At 42.6% G+C, this 23,253-nt stretch overlaps 1 protein-coding gene and 1 long non-coding RNA gene across 2 annotated transcripts in view; one reads left to right on the plus strand and one right to left on the minus strand.

Annotated features, from left to right (window-relative positions):
• Nucleotides 1-22: 22 nt before the first annotated feature.
• Nucleotides 23-15,167, plus strand: LOC115079712. The gene is made up of 3 exons (XR_003853357.1): nt 23-232; nt 3,522-3,648; nt 14,659-15,167. It is a non-coding gene; the product is annotated as an uncharacterized LOC115079712 (long non-coding RNA).
• APBB3 (amyloid beta precursor protein binding family B member 3) overlaps nt 4,872-23,253 on the minus strand; it is a 41,881-nt gene continuing 23,499 nt past the window's right edge. Inside the window, exons 5-12 of the mRNA XM_029583455.1 lie at nt 21,900-22,046; nt 20,707-20,834; nt 15,977-16,091; nt 14,905-14,992; nt 13,661-13,744; nt 11,987-12,102; nt 7,543-7,725; nt 4,872-5,860 (exon numbers count right to left, since the gene is read on the minus strand). Of these exons, the coding sequence (XP_029439315.1) occupies nt 5,627-5,860; nt 7,543-7,725; nt 11,987-12,102; nt 13,661-13,744; nt 14,905-14,992; nt 15,977-16,091; nt 20,707-20,834; nt 21,900-22,046 (1,095 nt within the window). The 3' untranslated portion in view covers nt 4,872-5,626. The remainder of the gene's footprint in view (nt 5,861-7,542; nt 7,726-11,986; nt 12,103-13,660; nt 13,745-14,904; nt 14,993-15,976; nt 16,092-20,706; nt 20,835-21,899; nt 22,047-23,253) is intronic.

Consider the following 23,253-nt stretch of genomic DNA (forward strand, 5'->3'; position numbering starts at 1 on the left):
GACGTGAGGAGGAAGAGGCGTGGGCGGGTCCTGAAGGCGGGGTAGTAGGGGCAGCGAGCGCTATAACGAGCTTTACCGGCTTTGGGTGATATTGGGCGCCGGGACCCCTTAGGTAGCTGCACGCTCTACCTTGGGTCATTTTCAGCCGGTGATTAGCCTTAGCGAATCTAGTCCTTAAGTAGCTAAACCCACAATAGCTTCGAGTTTTGCCCTCCTACAAAACTAGTTTAAGGTTAGTTGACAAAACGAAATTGCACATGAGGAGCTTTGGTTTGGACATTTAAATTCTGGATGCGGAGCGGCCCTGATTGGATTCCTGAATTGGGTCTTTTGTGTGTTCGGGGGGGGAGAGTCGTGGTCATTGTTGAAGTTGACAACTGGTGATTCGCTTTAAAGTCCATGAGGCCGATTCCAGAAGGAGTTCAGGTGCATGAGGCCATTGCTGCAATGACCAAACTAGGAGCAGTGGGAGGATGGGTCTACTACCATAAAGGAAAAAAATAAAATCCCTGGGTGGTGACTGATTTCCAGCTGAGCTGAAAGAAAAAGGCGAAACTATTGGGCCAAAATAATGAATAAATACATTTTGGGGCATAAGCAGGGCTGACGTTTGCGTTGGCTGTGCCCTGTGCAGTTACCAGGAGTGGTATCCTTTGGTCAGGGGCTCCATTTCCTGGAGCACTGTGGTCAGTGATACAAAGTCACAGCCATATCCTTGAAATAGGGTGTCCCATATTACAGCACAGGTTTCACATCCACAAAGCCAGTCCTGAAATTTAGTTCAGATCTACTCTGCCACCTACTTGTGGTGTGGCCTTAAGAGTTATTGTCCTGTGTTTGTTTGTCAAATAAATGTGATTGCATCTTGTGCTGAGGCTTTTTGGTTGTTTGTTTTGCCAGGGGAGCCTAGTTACAGAAGTGTGGAGGGTGGGAGAATCTAACTGGAGAGGACATTAAAAGGTTTAGCCACTGAAGAAGTTTCTGCCCCAGCTCTCAGCACAGATCTCTGATGTGTATAACATAAACCATTATGCAGTTTTGGGGGTGAGAAAATGAGGGGAAAAGACACATTATCATGGTGCATATAACAAATCCTAACAGCTTAATGGTACATTGGATACAGAAGCATTTCATATAGATTTATTTTTATAATTTCAGAACAAGCATTCAAAAATGTCAGAGGTAGATACAATAAAGGAAATAGATACTTTACTGTATACAGTTTCATACAATAATAGCATATCTGTTTCTATTTATTAATAACTAGCATCATTTTTCTTTGTTGAGATGCCATCCAGATGTGTGGTAACAAGATGACCTGGAGAAGGATGTGGTGGGTTTTTTTTTTCCAGTGATTGTAGCTATAATTTATAAAACAAAATCCAAAAAACAGACTGGTAGCAATTTATATATTTTTTATTCCCTTTTTATTTTTTTGTAATATTTATTTAAAAATTTAAAAAAAAAGTACCTCTTCACTATTACACTAGAATAATCATTATAGAAAGGGAAAACCTCAGACAGCAATTACAGAGTTCCAGACTTCTGCAGTACTTGGCAACAAGAATTTATCTGTAAGCTAGCATCACAAGCAAAAAGCCTTTTCTCGTGATGATAGTTTGATATAAAATTATTTTTGCTGGGTATTGCAGAAGTTTAGAACATATTTTTGTTCCATAGTAATTCTAATGGGTCTCTGCTATGGCAGTATGATTATTATAGTGCAATAATTATATATATATGCAATACTTATCCTTTTTATTCTTAAATAAATATTACAAAACAAAAACATTAAGAAAAATGGAAACAAAAAATATATAAATTGATACCAGAGTGTGTTTTTTTGTTTTCGTTTTATTGATGATAGACGCTGGAGCGTGTTTTGTTTGATGGTGATGTCATCATAATGCAACACCTCTTGTACATATTCCAGCCTAGAAGAACTGTTTTCCTTACACTGATATAGATGATATACAGGTAATAGCTTATATACAGCTCCTCAAAGAGGAACATAAAGCATATTGAAAGTACACACAAACTTTATTATTTTATTCCCATAGCTAGCTGAGGTAGACTGTTATAGGGATGCTGCATTTTTATTGATTACACTTAAGTGTGCTAGCCTTGATGTTTTAGAGAGATTAGTGAAAAGATGTCAGGATATAGAAATGCTACAAAAGGACTTTGAAAAGTCAGAAGATGTTTAGGTAAGTGAGAAAGATACCTTTGTATACTGCATCATGGAGCTAACGAGTTCTGAAGCTGTTCATCAGGTTAAAAATCGTTATCATCTAAAAAGAATGGTGTCTTCAGTGAAATCCACCTGCTAAGGGGAGACTCAGAATCAAAGCTGAATGTCTGTGCTTTTATGGCTTGCAGGACAAATTTCCCTCACTACTTATAACTCAGAGTTCTCATCCCCTATTTTGTATCCCCTCATAATTTAGTGCAGTCATTGCAGCTGGGAGACCATGCACCAGGGCTCCTTCAATCATGGGCCCTAAATCTGGCTACTGGTTGTTGCCAGTGACTCCCTCCACCCCAGGGCTGCCTCCAAAGCAGTGACCTGAGGAGTGGAAATCCTGAACCAGAAATCAACCCCAGGTCCCCTCCATGTGTGCACTGCCAGTGAACCACAATAATTTTCTATTACATTCGGAAAGAGTCATATTATTTTCTGAGAGCCACAAAATCTGACCTAGCAATAGTGTATAGATTTGGGTGAGTTCAGTGTCATTAAATCTGACAAAGTGCTGTAGGACAGAGGCTCTCAACCAGGAGCGGTACAGGGTGGATCATGGTGGTGGTGATTGTACCTATTTTTTGTTTGGTTAAAGGTATTACAGAGAGGAAAAAGGATTTGAGCTAAAAAAGTATGAGAAGCATTGGGCTAGACTAAAGCTGAGCCACTCCTCTGAAGGATGTTTCACCATACAAGAATTGTTACAAATGGCCTGAAAAATATATATTAATTTAACCAAAAGAGTCTGATTTTATAAAGCCTGGGAATTATTATTTAGCCTATAGTGTCAAATTGCTTTTGTATCTTCTTTCTGTGGGTGGTTATGTGCTAATGGGTTTTAGCCATATAGAAATATATACTGGTATTTATGCAAGACTCAGTTCAGTGAAAATAAAGTATTACAATAATATTCATCCAAATTTATGTCAGCTTCATCACTGTGCACTTCATGATGTATCTATCTTAAATGCAACAGTTAAAATTAGGTGCTCTGAAATCCTAATGACTCCACAGACTCTGGCACATGGAAACGTGAACATTACTTAAGACAGTGGGCCTTATTCAAAAAGGACGTTTCCCCCTTTTGTGTCTATAGAAAATAACTTTTTTAATGAATAAGGCCCAGTGAGGTCCAGGGCAGTAACTGGCAATTGTAACTAAGGGATCAGCAAATTACAGTGTGTCCATGCATTCAGAACAACATAATATATAACTGCATATAAAGATCTAATTTATATTGTAAACCCCAATTTACCTCAGGTTTTCTTTCACTTCTTAGTGGCTATGGACCTTCTGTGTTTATCGTCTTTTCTTAAATTCTACTACTGTTGTTACCGTCACTACTCTGAAAGCCTGTTCCATGTATCCACCACCCTTTCCATGAAGTAATAACAATAATAATTCAGGTAAGAGCTCTGTACAGAAGCATTACCTCTTCCCTTCTTGTACAGGTCATGCCTCTCCTTATGTAGCATTCTGTTGGTTATAGCTATTGCCTTGTCACACTGTTTAACTACCTTGAAATCATAAGCTATGGTCACACTAAGGTCTCCTGATTAGTGGATAATGGTATCTAAACCCCCTCCACGCATTACATACTGCTGCCTTTGACTTTTGTATCCCAAATGCATGATACTGCATTATTTTACATTGATTCTTAGCTGCCAGTCACATTATCACTTGAGCTTTCTTTGATCATTGTTTGTATAGACCCTCATAAGTGTCCACTGTGTAACAAATCTTAAGTGTCATTTGCAAACAGCCAAACTTTTCCTACTAACTCCTCTGCAATATCGCTTATGAAAATATTGAACTGAAACGGCCCCAGGACAGATTCCTGAGGCACACCACTGATGACTCCATTGACAGTGAACTCCATTTACCACTACTATCTGTTGTCCTTCACTTAAAATAATTTTTAAATCTGCTGTCCCACTCTAAATTGCTCCGTTTATTGAAGAGCTTCCTACATAGAATAAGTAAACCACATTAGTATATGTCCTTAATCTAATTCTTTGGTCACACAGTGAAAGAAATGTATAATTTATTTGACACATCTCTCTTTGGTAAATCTATGCTGTCTCAGATCCTGCAGTCTACTGGAGTTAAAGTAACTGCACTGTCCTATCCTTTAGTGTCTCCATCCGTTTGCTCACTTAATTGTCCTCCACTTAGCAACTTCCTCCCTATTACCACCTTTACTAGGAAGGATCCCATTTGCCCTTCTCCAGAACCACTCCCATCTCCAAAGATCAATTAAACAGAATTGCCCCAGCTCCCTTTAATATCTTAGGATGGATGCTCATAGCCTTTGAAAACCTGAGTCTTTTAATGTTACCTCTTTCTTATTCACAAATAGTCGCTAGCCTCTCAAAAGAAAAACATTCTGCTCTTTTAAGTTTGACGCAGTTGATAACAGCAGCCGGGATCTTCCCGTTTGTCCTCTGCTGATGGATAGTGCCTGGGGTTGTGTTTTGAGCATTCGTTGTACTTTTCTTTGTATTATTGTACTTTAATTACCACTTGTGAAAGTAAGAGTCACAGCATCACTTGTACCATGGTGTCACATGTTTGTTACATAGGTTTCAGGTTTTATTTAAATATAGACAGTCTGAATCAACCATTTCTAGCAAAACATTCTCCACGGCCACCCTGTACAAGCTGCCTGTTCCTGCAAGTAACGCTTGTAATGGAATCTAATCTTAAAGCGAGACAGACGGCGGCTTTGCACTCATGTTTATGTAATAGGAAACATTGAGAAATATTCTGTTTTAGAATAAACCAGTCCATTTCTGCATTATTACTAATGTTTAGAACAAGCCATAATTTCATTTTCCAGAAATATATCTTTTTCGATATCAAAAGGTCTTATAAATTCTGCTATGTGAGTGCCACTCTAAGCACGTGTGTGCTGTCTGTTTTCCCCTTATATATAATTATTTTAGCAATAATGAAAGGCCCAGCAAATCCACTAAAAATATCTACAAAAAACCTTGTTAATTTATATACTGGCGGAAACCTGGTACTAGGTTTTCTGGCTGTAAGCTAGGGACATAAAATATTAACCTTTTCAACAGTGAAACAGTAAGTAAAACCTTAACCGTTTAATCAGTTAAGCGTTAATGTCTACCAGTGCGAGCCCGGAGACCCAATCAGATTGGCCCATGGCTGACTTCCAGGTTCCCCCTTCCTGGCACATTTCATGGCTCCCCATGTTGGAACAGGCTGGGCTACTGTTGACCAGCCCGGGGGGGGGGGGGGGGGTGGAGAGGGATGGGTTTCCCTCCCACCACAACTACAGGCTGTGTTTATCATTTAAACTACTGCAATCCAAATGGGTAACTTTGGAAACAATAACTTCATGGTCAGCGATGCCCAGGTGTCTTAAGGGGTCTGGATCACAGACTGTTTCTGCTTCAGAGATTCAAAGAAAGCCCGCACCCCTCGCCTTCTGCTGGCTGCGGCCCCTTTCTGCAGGGCATGACTGGAGGAAGGGAAGGAGGAGATGGGGGAGTCCACGGACGCAGTCCTTTTCATTTTCAGAAGTGAGTGGGAGTGTGGGCCTGCTCTTGTCTTCATCCGTGACGTCGTGGCTACCAAACATCTCTGGTACTGAACCTAGAGCGAGCATAACAATAGCAGAGATTACGGACTTCAGGATGTGGCATGGGACGTACAGAGTCTTTCTCCCACACGAGAGAGAGTGTACAGTCATAACTAATGCATTAAGGAACCCTTCTCTTCCCTATGACTTACTCTACAGCTTGTTCTTATTTGGGCTGGCATTTCCTACTCGCTCTAAAGGATTTGCTGCCTCTAGGAGTCCAGTTCTCTTACTTGTCTACCCAACATCCCTCATTTTTTGTACTGTCAAAAAGAATGAGGAAAGACAACAATTGTCAATAATATACAAGCACAGTTACTTAAATACGAATGTGGCTCACTGATTACTCAAGGATAAAAAAGGGGAATTCGATGAAGGGTTTTAAGAGAGAAACATTCACACGGTAGACATTTAACTACACAGTCTCAACTGCCTAGATATGACTCCAAGGGTCCTGTATTTCTTTACATTTCTCTGATATCCTTCAAGAAAAATGTTGTCTCATAACCATTAGAGATAATGAGGCCAACAATAATAATAATAATAAAAAAAAAAAAAAAGCAGAGCTGCTAGATTTAGTTCCCTAAGCTAGGCATCTATTTTCAACCAAACTCAGGAACCTAAGTTTTGAACTGAAAATTCATCTAAATTTAGAAGAACCCTAAGTTTAAGCCTTGGTGAGATTGGATGTTACTGTTGCTAAATGTTCTCTGGATATTACTTCCCTTGCTCAAAATGTGAATCAATTGGTGCTGAATCAGGATTTCTGCTCTAAAGAGCATTCAAACAAAATTCAGCCTTTTTAGAAGGTTGTTCAAGACATCAAATCCATCAATACTTTATCGATCCAGGATAAAACTGCAAATCGCCATAAAAGTGAGCAAGCTCATGAACTTGCAGCTTTTAAACTTCCCTAAAGTGGTTGGTATGATAGTAAGAGATTTATTTAAGAAATATCTAGTGCAAAGTTTAGACTGTCCTACCAGTGAATAACATCTAGGTTGAAAATCCCAGACAAGGGAGGTGGTGAATTCCATTTGTCAATGGACAGCTTTGATCTTCTGGCTCCTTTGTAAAGACCAACACACAAAGGGTAAGAGAGGGCTACAGGTCTGGTTTTGTTTGTTTTTGAGCAGGAGATAAGCATGGCTAGGCATCTGTTTTTCACAGGAATCAGGGTTTGTTTAAGGGCCAAAAAATCTGGATATTTCCAGAATTGCGAAACTAATATAGGAAAGGAGGAAGTTGTGATTGGCTGTGTACCAAGAGACTAGAGTTCTTGGTGCATCGTTTTTCCTAGGTTATCCCTCCTGATATTTTGTAAAGTTGAAAATGTAAAAGCTGTTTTCTTTGTGCCTGACCAACTGAGACTTTTCCCAGATGCCAAGAAGCTTTCTGGAATAGCTCCAGTAGCTAATGTGTGAAGACTGATATCCCTTTCATTTACTTGCCCCTGGGTTTGTGCTGCTTTATTTCTTCATTTCTTTTTTTTTCAATTCTAACTCCTTAGACTTTAGGGCTGTCCTCTTATTTTGGAGTCTAATGTCATGATTGTTTGGTATAGCTAAATTACTTTTTCTCATTTAAATTTAAAAAATGTTCTTGAATATCAGATGGTCTTCAGAACTTCTTGCACAGGAGTCTCTTGGTGATATATGTATTTGAAATTAAAACACAATTGAAACAGGCAGCTTACCATACAAGCAGTCTGCACAGCCTCTGAGACATTGCCTGCATTTGGCTCGCACCATAGTACTGTGCACTGGAAGCACTGGGTTCCCACATCCACAATAAGAGCAAACGTGTGCGGGTCCTTCCCGACCCCGATAAACGTCACATAGCGGACCTGACATTCCCAGATGGGATCTTCATCGCCACCCTTCAAAAAAAAACAAAAAAAAGGCATTTCGCAGCTCATGATTGCATCCCGTGATTTTTCACTTGTTGGAAATCACTAAGGGGGGGGAAGTGATTTTTAAAATCAGTGGGTGCTTTTCTTGCCAGTGACTTTTGCACCGGTTGCACGCATATTTTCCCTTTCAGAGCTGACCGAGGGAAAAGTACTCGCCGAGACTCGCACCTGCTTTTTCTGTGGCTGGTTTTTTTCCAGCCCAAACCACGTGTATAGTTTTGAAAATTTATTTATTTATTTAATATATATTTCTATACCGGACTTCACGAATGGAATTCACATCAGGCCGGTTTACATGGAACTTAGGGGATTAACAAGTGTAACCAAACAAGAAGGCTGAAACAAGCAAAGTTACATATAACAAGGGCATTGAACTTGGGGGCTATAGTAGCCAGGAAGTAGGCAGAGCGGAATTAGCAACATATAAATAATATATGACGGGTTAAGAGATTCGTAAACATCTCATTCCTTGGGCTGAGTCCGATGTGACATTTTGACTTAGGGGAAGGCTTGGAGGAAAAGCCACGTCTTAAGTTTTCTTCGAAAGGTATGAAGGCAGGGTTCCAGTCTTAGGTCAGTCGGTAGTCTGTTCCAGAGGACAGGGCCTGCTGTGGAGAAGGAACGTTCTTTGGTGGATTTTAGACGGGTGGATTTAGTAGGTGGGACTTGAAGGGTTCCTTTATATGCTTCTCTGATGGGTCTTTCGGAAGAGCGGTGTTTGAAAGGGGTCTGAAGGTCTAGTGTGAGCTGTTTGTGGATGGATTTGTGGATTATAGTGAGTGCTTTATGTAGAATTCTATATTTTATTGGCAGCCAATGTAGGTTTCGGAGGATGGGGGTGATGTGAGCACTTCGGTTGGTGTTGGTTAAGATTCTGGCTGCTGCGTTCTGGAGCATTTGTAGAGGTTTTGTGGCTGAGATGGGGAGCCCCAGGTGTAAGGCATTACAGTAGTCAGTTTTCGAGAATAACGTGGATTGAAGGATGGTTCTGAAGTCCTGGAAGTGGAAAAGGGGTTTGATTCTTTTTAGAACTTGAAGCTTATAGAAACAGTCCTTGGTGGTATTATTAATTGATTTCTTTAAATTCAGATGATTGTCTAGTATAACTCCTAAATCTCTTGTTTGAGAAATCTGTGGGTCCAGAGCTGTAATATCGGTGTTGGTCGAGTGTTCAGGGGAGATAAGAAGGATTTCCGTCTTGGATGCGTTTAGAACCAGGTTCAGGCTAGAGAGGAGGCTTTTTATGGACTTCAGGCAATTTTCCAAGTAGTCAAGCGTTTTTGGCAGGGATTCTTTTATGGGGATCAATATCTGAACATCATCTGCATAGAGGTAGTGTGTTAATTTTAGGTTTGTGAGCAGATGGCAGAGGGGCAGTAAGTAGATATTGAAGAGGGTCGGGGATAAAGAAGAGCCTTGTGGGACGCCTAGCGTTGCTTTATAACTTGGTGATTCTCTGTTGTTGACTCTAACCTTGTAGCTTCTATTGTTGAGGAAAGAGTTGAACCATCTGAGGGCAAGTCCAGCGATTCCAATGTCTGATAGACGGTTTAGCAGAATGGCATGGTTTACCGTATCGAAAGCCGCTGAGATATCTAGGAGGACCAGTAAGTATGAAAGCCCTTTGTCAAGCTTTCATACTTACTGGTCTGATAGGGAGATGAGAAGGGTTTCTGTACTGGAGGATTTCCGGAAACCATACTGTGAGGGGTATAGTATTTTATGTTCCTTAAGGTAGTCAGAGAGTTGTGGGTTCACAACTTTCTCTGTGAGCTTCACTAGAAACGGAAGGTTGGATATGGGTCTGTAATTGGAGAGTTCTTTTGTATCCAGGTTGGGTTTCTTCAAGAGGGGTTTGAGAGATGCAATTTTTAGCTCATCTGGGTAGATTCCTTGGGCTAGGGAATAGTTTATGAAGTTAGTCAGTGCTCTAGAGATGGTGCTGGGGATGAGGAGCAGAAGTTTGGTAGGGATGTGGTCCGTTGGATGACTGGAAGGTTTCATTTTTTTAAGGGTTGATTCTATCTCCAGGGTGGTGGTAGGTTCGAAGGAGTCGAGGGTGGCTCTAGGGTGATGGGTGGGATTAGAGTCTAGGGCTGGGGGCATTGGGTTAGTGGGGAGAAGTGCCAGTGTGTTTGTAATTTTATCCTGAAAGAAGCGTGCTAGTTCATTGGCTTTTGATTGAGCCTGTTCATCAGGGATGGTGGGGGCAGAGGGTTTTGTGAGTTGGGATACGAAGGAAAACAGAGCCCTGGCATCATATTGTATATTGTGGATTCTGCTTGCATAGAATTCTTTTTTTGTCTGTAGAAGAGAGATCTTGTAGAGATGGAGGGTACGTTTGTAATCTAATAGTGTTGTGGTGTTGGGGTTATTACGCCATAAGCCTTCTTTGTGTCTGAGGTCTAGCTTCATCAGTTTAAGTTCTGGGGAGAACCAGGGTTGTTTCTTTTTTTGTGACCAATTGATGATTTTCGTCATTTTAGGGCAGAGTTTATTGGCTGTTGATTCCGTGATACTGCTCCAAGAGAGAAGGGCCGAGTTGGGCTTGGAGATATCCAGATTAGGAAGATCTTTAGTTAGATGTTCACTAAGAGTGTCGGAGGGACATGCTTTCCGGAAGTGGATGGTAGAGTGAGGTTGAGATTCAATAGGATTAACTTTAGTAGAGAGAGTAGTTGATATCAGGGAGTGGTCCGACCAAGGTGCAGTCTGGGGAATTATTGTAAGACAGGTTTGAGTTAATGAAAATGAGATCAAGCGTGTGTCCTGCTTTGTGGGAAAATACAAAACTACATGCGTCATTGGCTCCTGTGACCTAACCCCCACCTCAGGAGCACCTCCATGAAAAGGCGGGTAAAAGTAAACGCGTTATTTTGCAGTTCCCTCATCCAGGGTGGGCAATTTGAAAAAAAAAAGCCTTTGCACCTGGGTAGATGGCTTTTGAAAATCGCCCTACAAGAAAATCATTTTATAACAGTCCGCAGAGTGGCACAGTCACCATTCATACTGTATACGAAGACTTTACCAAGTGTTTATGAAGCGAGCCTGTGGTGCATGAGATTGCTTTGAAAATCCTCAGGCAATTGGCCCAGGAGTTCTTCCTCACAAAGACACGCCGGCGTCAAGCGGGGCGGAACTTGTGCAGATTAACTTCCGCACGCTATTTTTTTTTTTTTTTTAAATCAAAAAGAATACATGTAAGACCCAACTCTCCCCCACCCCCAAAATGCCGCTCTTCAGTTCGTGTAAAAATATGCGCAAAAGCAAGTCCCACGCATACGTTCCTGCCACTCCCACACACACATAAGTCATTTTAAGAATAAAGCCCTAAAAGTCTAACTTGTTTTATTTCTAAAAAATGGCTCTATCCTTCTGAACAGAATTATTGCGTCACCTGTGGTGGGACACATTGCATACGTGGAGGGGGAGCTTCATCTGGGATTAGAAAATGAAATGCTTCAACCAGCCGATCAGCCGACTGCTGGCGCCCACAGTGAAAACAGTTTGAAATAAAAACACTGAAATCACGTTTGTGTTCTCCTAATCCCAGTGGGGTCCGTAGTGCTGGGATGTACTGCTATGGTCGCCTTTTCATGCCCTGGCCTTGGACAGGTGGCATCTTAAGTCATTTCTGGCAGCAACCTCCATTACTGTGGGCACTGTCGGTTCAGTAAATCACTTGCTTTTTGCATCCATTATTACATAAGACGATAACATCAGTGGACTGGAAAACAGAATTTACGCAACCAAAGAACAACAGGCCAATATAACTAATAAATATTCCTAGCTAAAAATGTACATCAAATAATTGTAGCATAACAACACAGTATCAAAAACCACGCCATCACTCCCTCAACGGGCCACGCCCCATACGTTGCCATTAACACCCTGCTCCTAAAACTCTCCCTCAGACTGAGATTTCAGAGCCTCTACACTTATCAAATGCTAATTGGACATTGCCCTCAAACTTGTTTGGGCCGAATATCCCAGTTAAGTGAACTGGACAAAGTTGTCCAGTTAACTTTGTCCATGAGCAACCAACTGAATAGTGGCCCCTCAGTTATTGTAGCAAATAAAAGTTCAACCAAACAATTGCAGTTGTATCTAAACAGGTAACTTTATGAAAATGCCACCGGAGGCTTCAGGCAATGGGTGTACCTACAGCTCTTTGTTACAGTTTAGCCACTAAGAGTGGTGAGGCCTAACATGGAAGGTGAAATCTTACCTCTGGCTGATGTGCGGACACAGCAGTCTCAGATACATTAATGAGAGCCGGCTTCCAGTGTTCTCTGTCTGTGGCATTTATCAAACTTTCAATCGTTTCATTCAGCACGTCCATTCCTGAGAGAACAAGTTAAAAGGGAATGCATTTTCTTATTTCTGAATATCAAACCTCAGTACAAAGCAACAGCAGCTGTTCAAATATTTTTTTCCAATCTCTTCTGATCCCAGAAATTGAACCTGGATCATTAGTATTGCTGCCTTGCCAATAGAAAATGGTCTTTTCTAATGGCGCTTGCTCTTATTTCCACTAGAACTCACAATTTCTTGCAGTGTAAAAGAAACACCTTTCAGTGGTTGTCATGGTCCATAAGGAAGACACTGTGTAAAACAGTTTTGGGGAATGATTATTTATACTTTCAGATAGTACAAGTTCAAATGGACACACCGTGAAACTGACAGGTCGTCTTTGGTGGGCCCTCACAGTTGGTTATTCATAGGTGATGCAGCTTTGCTCTACTGCATGATATGATAGAGCACTGAGTGCATGTAACTTGTGCAGAATGAAGGAAAAATAAAAACATAACCAGTACATAAGACTTGCCATATTGGATCAGACCAAAGGTCCTTCAAGCCCAGTATCCTGTTTCCAACAGTGGCCAATCCAGGTCACAAGTACCTGGCATGATCCCAAGGGGTAGATAGATTCCAAGATGCTTATCCCAGGGATAAACAGTGAATTTCCCCAAGTCCACCTTAATAATTGTTTATGGACTTTTCCTCCAGAAACTTATCCAAATCTTTTTTAAATGCAGCTACACTAATAGCTTTCACCACATCTTCTGACAACAAATTCCAAAACTTAATTATACTTTGAGTAAAATAATATTTTCTCTTATTAGTTTTAAATGTCTCACCTAGTATCTTCATTGCGTGTCCCTTAGTCTTTAAACTCTTTGAAAGAGTAAACAACCTATTAACATTTACTTGTTCCATTCCACTCATTATTTTATAGACCTCTATTATATCTTTCCTCACCTGTCTCTTCTCCAGACTGAAGAGTCCTAACCTCTTTAGCCTTTTCTCATAGGGGAATCGTTTTACCCCTTTATCATTTTGGTTGACTTTTTCTGTCCTTTTTCTAATTCTGCTATATCTTTTTTGAGATGCGGTGACCAGAACTGCAAGATGAGGTCGCACCATGGAGAGATACAGAGGCCTTATGCTATTCTCTGTTGTATTCTCCATTCCTTTCCTAATAATCCCTAGCAATCTGTTTGCTTTCTTGGCTGCTGCTGCACATTGAGCAATGTGACTCCTAATGTGGAAATTTGCATTGTGTAGCTATAATTTGGGTTACTCTTCCCTAAGTAAATCACTTTGCACTTGTCCACATTACATTTCATTTCACATTTACATGCCCAATCTCCCAGTTTTGCAAGGTCCTCTTGCAATTTCTCACAATCCTCTTGCGATTTAACAGCTTTGAATAATTTGGTGTCATTGGCAAATATGATCACCTCACTCATTCCCATTTCCAGGGCGTTTATAAATAAAAGCAGTGGTCCCAGAACAGATCCCTGGGGCAATCCACTATTCACCTTTGTCTACTGGGAACATTTTAATCAGTTCACAATCCACAGTAAGACACTGCCCCGTTGGGGCGGATACCACTTACCCATTGGTTTTGACACTGGTAGACTGCCCACATAAAGTGCTTCATATTTCTGAACGGATTGTCTTACAGCATCGAGAATATCAACTAAGGAAGACATTGAATGCAAGTCAATAATTTTTCCATTATCCCACTGAAACCTCAGACCTTTATAGACAAGAGACTGCACAATAACCTTAACCTTAGCTAATTGGAGGTCCACATTCTTGTTTCTTCTGTTGTACAGAAATGTAAATAAAAGTCGATTCAACTGTATCAAAAACTAAACACAGACTACTGAACATGAAAATCTGTGTTCCATAAGTAAGAACTTGTCCTCAAGGCCGACTGTAAGAAATACTGTGGGATTTGTATATTCTTATTTTGAACTGGAGAGATATTCAGTGAAGTCATAATTTTGAATATGCAAAATGATAATTTTAAAATACTAGATGAAAAGAGTTCTGTTGTGAAACAGCAAACAAAGCACAAAGGGTTAGTTTTCTGAAGGGGTTTTCAGCTGCTCAGGCTGGTAGAGCTTAAACTTATGGGCGAGCCATGACCGTGTTCTCAGAGGAGGCCCGTATTTGAGATCAATGGAGGACTGGGTGAAAAGGTCAAGAAACTGTGTTTGTACTCAGAAATGGTCTTGGAAAACCACAGTAAGTAAATGAGCTGTAATGAGTAAATGTTCGCTAGTGCAGGAGAAGTTTCAGTCCACTGGGAGCGTGAATAACTAGAGACTAAATCTCGTTGCAGTCCATTCCATTGAGCCCTACCAATGTGGAGGACTAAGGCAGCCACTCACAATAGGACACGGTATCCCTATGCCTTTCTGTCATGATTGTGGATGGTAGAGAGGGAAATAAATGGAGCAAACATTTCTTGTGTTCTGTCCTGATGCTGCTTCCGTATATGACTAAGGCAGGAAGCTCAAGCTTTATCAAACTTGGTGGGAAAATGCAGATGTCAATAAAAGAAAAAGAAGCTATTCCATGTTTTCTGATTTGCTTCACTTTCAGTTGTCTGCTTGTGCGCTTATTGCCGGGGACCCTGGAGAAGCGTTGGATTAACTTTTCAGGATACCCATTGCCAACCAGATGAATAGACGTGAATGGTCAAAACCTGAAGTTAAGCAGACTGAAGGACCCTGATTGGATTGCCATGCAATTGGTCTTCATAAGTAAGAGAGGGTGCCCTGCACTTCAAGGACTTGGAAACGAACCACACTCAGAAAGGAATCGTTTCCGTGACAGTTCTTTGAATACCTTGTAGAGGTAGATCTTCAGGAGAGATGTTCTCCAAGGTGACAGATCGTGCGAAGCTGCTACTTGTCCCTGCCCTCTCTGTCATAATCTACATAAGAAAAACATCATTTCCTGTTAGGAAATTACCCATCTCAATCAAGTGATTCTTGTTCATTTTTTTGGTCTTAATGATTTGGGGAAAGCCCATCCTGCTCAGTCATTTTGTGTTGGACATTGGTGGCTTTCATCTCTGTACTATGCACACACATGACTTAAACCCCAGTGCCACACGTGGCACTCATACATTTCCATAATGGCACTGTGTGTCGGGGCAGAGCTGAGGAAGGACAAACAGGTGGAGGAGGAAAAGAAAGGGGGGAAGGGAGAAAAAGCTAAGAAGGAAAGGAACAGAATATGGGGCTGGGGAACAGGAGGGAAAGCTGAAAATGCCAAAGATAGCAAAAAAAAAACCCTGGAAAATAGATGCGAGAGGACAGGAAAAAAACCCAACAAGAAAATGCAATAAAAGTAAGGAAAACGAGAAAGGAAAAAAGACCTGAAATGGAGAAATGAAAACTTATGGAAAAAAAACCAGAATGAAAGAAGAAACCAAATCAATCTGTTCTGCAAAGACAGAAACTTTTTATTTTATTTTTGGAAAAGAAAAGACTGAAAAATTCAAAACAGATTTAAGTAAACATCCTAAAGCAAGACTAATGCTATTCTATAAAAGTAGTTCTAAGTGAGGCATGAATTGCACTGTGCCTGAGGGAGCATTGATTAGAGCTGTTTAAACTGTAAAGGCCTGGAGGTTTTTTGTCTTTCTGGTTAATCAGAACTGGGACTGTTATGTAGGCCTTAGACCCTCATTTTAAAAGTGAGCTCCTCGTCCCAGCATAAACTCTTGCCCTGCCCAAACTATTTAGCCCTACTGTGAGTACGGGACATTGCGGGGAGGGGGGGGGGGGAGAAGGATTAAACTAAAGGTAGCGCACGGGCGTTAAGGAAATAAGACCTTTCCTGAAGTACTGGAACTTAGCATTGTCTCATGGTCACAGAGTGGAAGATTAAAATGCAATAACTAATCCCCTACCTTAGAGCACATCTCATGCAGGGCGCTGCCAATGGCTTTGGCGGGGACGTCACAGCGGAAAACATGGCATTTCAGCATACAGGTGTCCTTATCGTTGGCTACAAAGGCAAAATCCCTGAAAGCAGAGGGATATAAATCAGCCGCGTTCAGCAGCTTTGGACCTTTTCTAATGCTGCTGAAAATTCAACCATACTAATGCCTACTATAATCCTATTTCAAATAAAGCATTTTACCTGTCTCTGTGTGCAAAGCCGCATGAAAAGAAAAGGAACATTGAAGTTAGTGAGTGTCCGTGCACATGCTTTTAAAATGCAAATATTCGTATCACTGTCAAAGACCCGACCTAATCTTTCATCTTTGCTGTTACATTGGTTTACTTGCATCCCCTCCATCACTTAGACTCAACCATTTTAATCCTGAATTTATGCTCTTCCAATAGGCCATCTGGAAGTTAAATCTGAACCCGGAAATATTTCTGCATCTATTTTTTGAATTCAGAATAAGGAGAGGACTGGCTGCACACACAGGAGTTTTGCAATAAAATAATCTTAATTCTAAGAAGAATTTAACTGAGGGTATTTGGCAGCTAGTTAGCAATTTTCCAGAGTGGTCTGTATACTGTCTTCAGTGCCTTCAAAAGAAGCAGAATTTAAAAAGGCTAACAGGTATTTAAAGATACAAGCTTCGCGGACTAGTACAGTCTCTTTGCCAAGCAGTGTTAAAATGCATATTCAAAAGGTGGAGGAAAAAGAATCTTCCTTTCTATGAAGATAGAAAAGAGTTGGGAATTCCAATGTGAATAATTTCAGGCTTAATAGCGTATAATATAAACATGATTTAAAACAGAAAGTGTAAAAGAAATGTAACATGATAGTGCAGACAAGTTTCTTATCCATACAGGGCTCAATTCTTCCAAATGTATGACTTGGAAAAATATATAGTAAAATGTAATTCATTCGTCTTGCAAAAGTCACACATGCCCCTTTTAGACTAGTCCCCATTTGGGATCATGTAGTGCATTAGCAACCTCATTACAACATGTGTGATCCTCGTTCTTCCTTTCCCAGTGTGCAGACCCCCTGTCCTGATGTCACAGTTTGGAACAGAGTAGAGAAAGGAGTCGAGAATGATCCTATTGTGCTGTTACCACAATGAAAGAGCAAGAAGCCAGAAATGCCTGCCCACAATGCATTCATCGTGTGGCCTCGTTTTAATATAACTGGTGTGGGGGATGGGCACTGATGCAATTCCTGGTATGGCAGGACAGAAAGATATGGGCAGGGTATTCCCTCCTAAGACAAAATCATCTGCGTAATAGATACAGATGGCAGTGGAAGGTAGGAGTCCATGGTGAGTCAGATGCAGATAATGGGAATGGTGAGTCAAAAGCAGAGCTAGTTTGAAATAAAAAAAAAACTAGGGATGATTGTTTGTGGGGGCTCCAAGTTGCCTGCGTTGCTGACTTCCTCCTGCTGCCAGCGTCTTTTGACAGTGCAGCAGCTTAGAGCCCCAGAGAAGGTTCCAAGCCCTGCCAGATATTAACATCTGGTTTTTCTGAGGTTAGCGTTGGCAGGGCTTGCAAGCCAGATATCTGCTTTTGCAACAATTGCTGATTTTGGCTCTATTCACCTTCTAAGACCAAATAGAATTTGGGTGAATTGAGCCCCTTGAGATTATTTAGTTCCTACTGACAGCACTGCCGCATCATGGTGTAAAGTTCTTGCTTGCTGCCAGCCCTTCCCCATTCTGCAGCAGCCCCATCCCATTCTCTAGCAGATTCACTGGTTCTAGGGCCAGCTGCTTCTCTCAGAGCTCAGTGCAGTCACCTCAGACAGAAGCCTCCCCAACCCTGCACAGGCCCTTCCTCCTGGCTTACCCCCTTCCTTCCTGTGCCTGTAGCTTGCCTCCACTTCTCCACCGCAACCCTCCCACCACTCTAGTGCATTCCCATTGACTGCAGGCTACACTGTTTGCTACGTTTTTTGTTCCCAAGGCTTGGTTCTGCCTACCGATTCCAGGGGAGAGGGGGACCAGAAGTGTCCCATACTGTTCGCTGGGCTTATAAAAAGAGAAAACTTAAGCCCTGGCCAAGGCTGGGGAGAGTCACTAATCCAAAGTAGCACAGTTCCAGATGGAATCCTACTTTTCCTTGTGGAGCCAGGGCTGGTGCAAGGGTATTAGGTGTCATAGGTGAGCCTTGCACACACTCCAGGCCCCACCCTTCCCTCAAATAATTAAAAAATATGCATTTATAGTAACAGATTGTACATGAAAGAACATTCAGTGTTCTAAGGTAAAAATATTACGTAAAACGTGTATTATTTACACGCCCTGCTGTGATACCAATCAGAAAACTCTGCAAAAAAGACTTGCAGCCATATGGTATTAGGTCTATTGTAAAGCATGTCGACCCTCAGAAAGCTTTAAGTAAATAGTTACAATATAGTAAACGTCTCATACAAAAGCAGCACTAACTGCCAGCACTCAAACAGTAGCAAAGGCAACACTGCAAATATTCCACCAGGCCCGAAAACACCTGTTATTAGGAAAACACAACAAGCCAAGCTGTTACAGATCCCTGCATAGAAACTACATGCTAGCAGAATATCTCACACATGCTGAACATAGATAGACCCTCACCAAATACAAAATATATTGGCAATAAAGTTTAACTAGAAACATGCAGACAAAAACTGAATTGGAAACCGTAACAGGACAGACTCCACATGCAATGCAACAATGGAAAAACAGAAACATCACCATGCCTCATTAAACATCAAACAATAAAATCAAGATATATAACCATCAATCATAATAGTAAAATCATACTCATAAGTAGAATAAATATTTCAAACATAGAACATCCAATGATTAAAAACATATATTTTTTAATTTTTCAAACATCAATAAAATATTTCAAAACAGCAGACACATCAAATCACACCCAATAATTTAAACTAAGGATGCAAAAATAAAAATCCCCTGCTCTCCATTCCTGGGAACTTTAGACGCCAGTCACCCTGAGATTGTCATGGATTACTCAAGGATAGGAAGCATGTACAGGCTTTCTCCTGTCTTTCATATTTACACACTCTCTAACATAGATGTTCATTCTTACACAAACTCTTTTATATTCTCTCTCACACACATGATGGCTAGCTCACACACATGCCAACTGGTTTAAATAGTCCTCTTGCTCACACATATGCTCATTGGCTCGCTCGTTCTTTCTCACTCACCTACATGCTCACTGGCTCACTCACTCTCACTCACACACATGCTCTGGAAACCATAGTAAGCCTGACTGTAGGATGCAGTGCAATAATGGAAAAACAGAAACATCAGTATTCCTCATAAAATATAAAGCAATAGGTATAAAACATTCATAATATTAAAACCATACTAATAAAAAGAATAAATATGTCAAGTAGGCAACAGCCAACGAACATCCAGTAATTAAAATGACTCATACATTTTTTTTCCTAATATTTCCCAAACACCAAATATTTCAAACAGCAGACACATAAAATAACATCCCAAAAATGTTAAATAATAGCATTAAAAATCTCCAGTTCTCCATACATGGGATCTTTTGATTTCCAGTCACCCCCAGATTATTGTGGCTTGGGGGAGGGGGCCCTTCCAATCTTTATCACACCCAAACGTGCTGTCTATCCACACATTCGCATCACACAGGGTCAGGGGTCCCGCCAGTCTGTCCCGCGGAATCTGTTTGAGGTGTAGAATCCAGCTCCACTCCCTCCTAGGGCCTGCTGTTTTTGTTCCAGGCTGTGCCTCTAGATGAAAAAAAAAGGCCTTGCTGCCAAGAAAAATAGTTTTGTTTTGCCCAGTGGCACTGTGTTGTTTCCCTTTTTTCGTTTGGTGCAGTCTGTAGGTAAGGATTCCCCAAATGTGAGCACTGCCCCTGCTTGTCCTCAGAGAAGGCAGAGTTCTTTACATGTAGCAGGTGTTCTCCCAGGAAAGCAGAATGTCAGACCTCATAAAACCCACCCGCCTCCCCTTGGAGCTGGTTTCTCCTTATATTGCTAAGAAGATTGAAAGGGCACCCGCGCGGACATGTGGCATAGTGCCCAGTGAGACCCAGCCAAACTTCAGGAAACTCTGACATAAAGGTTCTGGGCCAGGTTCCATCACATGTTGCCACTCATATGTGAGGACTGACAGAAGAACATGTCATACTGGGTCAGACCAAGGGTCCATCAAGCCCAGCATCCTGTTTCCAACAGTGGCCAATCCAGGCCACAAGAACCTGGCAAGAACCCAAAAACTAAGTCTATTCCCTGTTACTGTTGCTAGTAATAGCAGTGGCTATTTTCTAAGTCAACTTAATTAATAGCAGGTAATGGACTTCTCCCCCAAGAACTTATCCAATCCTTTTTTAAACCCAGCTACACTAACTGCACTAACCACATCCTCTGGCAACAAATTTCAGAGTTTAATTGTGCATTGTGCTGTCCTTGGAGAACACCTGTTACAGGTAAGCAACTCTGCTTTCTACATGTGTGGGACTGGAAAATGAGCCATTTTATGGGGAGTTTCCCAAGAGTTGACCTCAGTAAAACACAGTAATGAAGCCTTTAAACATGGAGAAAAACAAGAAGGAACCCATATTGTAGTCCTATGGAGAGAGAGTTGATGTATAAAGCCAATCAATAAATATTATAGGTCTCTCTTGTTTTTTGTTTGTCACTAACCTAAATGGGACTCACCTGCCATTGTTGCAGCCAACACCCCACACACGAATATTGATGACCGGTTGAGAGTGTATCACACTGTGGTCCAGGGGATCCACCAAACTCATTGTGTCATTCTTCAAAATCATCACCATTTTCTGACCCTAGGATGACAGAGTTTACACTGCATTCAATGCCTCCCAGCTTCCAGCTTCTCATCCCAACTTTTGAAATCTCTTTTCTCCCCTGCCGTCTTTGCTGCCCCCCCCCCCCCCTCTCCTGGATGACCTGCCGAAGAGGCCCTTGTGTTATCCTTGCCTGGAAGGGCATCCCCTCTGCAATGCACCTACAGTGCCACTCGTTGATGAGCGGCAGCCGCCATTAACAGCAGCAGCCACCTTTCCTCCTCCGTAGGCCCCCAGGCCTTCCCAGCCCTCAACAGACAGGGAGCTCTGACCCCGACTGGCCCTTGCCGCATGGCTGTTTATTCCAAGCCATCGGCGGCATTCGGAAGCCGTCCTTGCACGTGGAAAGTAAGCAGGATAAGGAAAATAAAATCACCGCATTGCACAGCCCCGCCCTAACCTCTCCCTCGGTTCAGCGCCTATTCCCTGCGGAGGAAAGAGCGCATGCTGCGAACAGAATGCGTAATTGTCCCTATGCAGAGGAAGGAGGCGATATTCAGGGGGGGGGGGTTTTTACCTTTGAAACATGTCCTTCCCCTCCATATCACTAACTTGGGGTGTCTTTAAAGCAGATCCATCGTGCTCCTTTGGGCTTCCAACTCAGTCTGAACTGGCCTCTGTTGGGCAGCAGTGTCATGATCCTTCATTTGTAACGATGCAATCCCTCGCTCCCTTCCATCTCACTAAGTGCGGTCACTGCAGCGACAGTCCTCAGCCAGAGGGCCTGCCCTGCAATCATGGGCCCTGCATCCAGCCCCCATGACCTCACTGGTGCTTGATGGCCGAGTTTCCTCCCACCCGAGGGCGGCGAAAGCTGCACCCACAGCAGCCCCAGCCGATCCGAGGAAGGCGAGACCTGGCTTTGGGGAATCGGTTCTAGGGGCCTCCGCCCAGCAGCGGGGCCAGCCCTGCCGCTGAGCCATCTGGCTAGCCCAGGCCGTGCCGCTTCCCCCCCCCCCCCCCCCCCCAAGGTCTGCAGCAGCGCTCCCTGAGCCAAAGCCCAGGCCCTCGCTGCCGGTCTGCAGGGCTGACCGAGCACCGCACCTCTCCGGAGGCTTCCGCAGGATCTCTGCCGTCACATTTACTGTGGGACAGCTGTTGGATGCAGTTGTTGACGGTGATGCTGCTTTTTCCGGGGGCCAGGTCTTCCTCCGGGATCTCCACCCATCCCAGAGAGCGCACTGCAAAGCACTGGAAATAGAAGAGTAGAACCACATCATTTCATCTCTCCGGAGCCGGTATTCAGTCTTTTGCACCGTAACTTATCTGATGAACACGCGGCTTGGTTGCCAACATTCATTTTGCATGCAGAAAATGAAATTAGAAAGATTTCTCCGTGCATTGTGTTGCCAGTGTGTTTAAAAAGTCTTAAGAAGAAATAGAACAGGGACAGAGGTGGAGTTTGGAGGGTACATGAGGGGGGCAGAGCCCCCCTCAAATGCCCCTCCTTGTTCACCACCCCCCCCCAAACAAAAAAAAGCAGACAAACTACACCCATGGATAGGAACTTTCTACTCTCTGTGACGTAAAAGTAATCCCATTTCCTAGTAGCTTAAAATTCCTTTTCTTCATAAAGATGAGGCAGATAATCGGATGTAATCAGTTCCTACTCTTCTGATGAGTAAATATCGCCCTGGAACAGAATGGTCAGCGTCAATCAGGACACCGAGATAGTTTTCTCTTATACAATTACTGTTGTCCAGCAGCTTCAGAGATGTGAAGCCCGACATACCGATTGGGTGCTGACCTTCTCTGATATATGCCCTCAATATATATTTCCTCCTCAGATTCAGCAGAAGGGAACGACATGGGGTTTGGCGCTTCCAAACTGAATTTTCTTACAGGCTGAACAGGACAGCTCCACAATAGTAACCCAATCCTCTTTCACCTGCCCCCCCCCCCCATTGGTGTGGGCCTGTCTTTCACTCCCACCGCGTGATTCTTTTTCACCTGCCGCTCATCCTATCCCCCGCATGATCCACTCGCTATATCCCTCTGAAGGGGTCCTTCCCACCCCCCTCCCAGGTATGTTTCTCTCTTCCCCCTCCCTTCACACATACACTGATGCATTTCTCTCGCCTCCCATCTCCTATCTTCACACACACACTATCTCTATCCCTCTCCCCCACACCCTCCACAGCTTCCTCCTCCCTGTCCTCTCCTTCCTGCCTGCAGGAGCGCAGAGAGCCTTCTTCCTCTCCTCCTCCAGCTTCTCTGTCTGAAGATGAGAGAGAGACTGTGGGGCGCCACACATTCAGCCGTCCAACTGAAGCCAGAGAAGGGGGGAGCCGTAGGCAGCACGAAATGCTGTGGTCTTCCTGCCGGCAGGAGAGAGGGCAGAGGGATCACATCCAGCGAGGGAGTGCATCGAGCTAGTGCTCGCTGGTTTTCATGCTCT

Source organism: Rhinatrema bivittatum, chromosome 18, assembly GCF_901001135.1.
Source record: "Rhinatrema bivittatum chromosome 18, aRhiBiv1.1, whole genome shotgun sequence".
NCBI lineage: Eukaryota > Metazoa > Chordata > Amphibia > Gymnophiona > Rhinatrematidae > Rhinatrema > Rhinatrema bivittatum.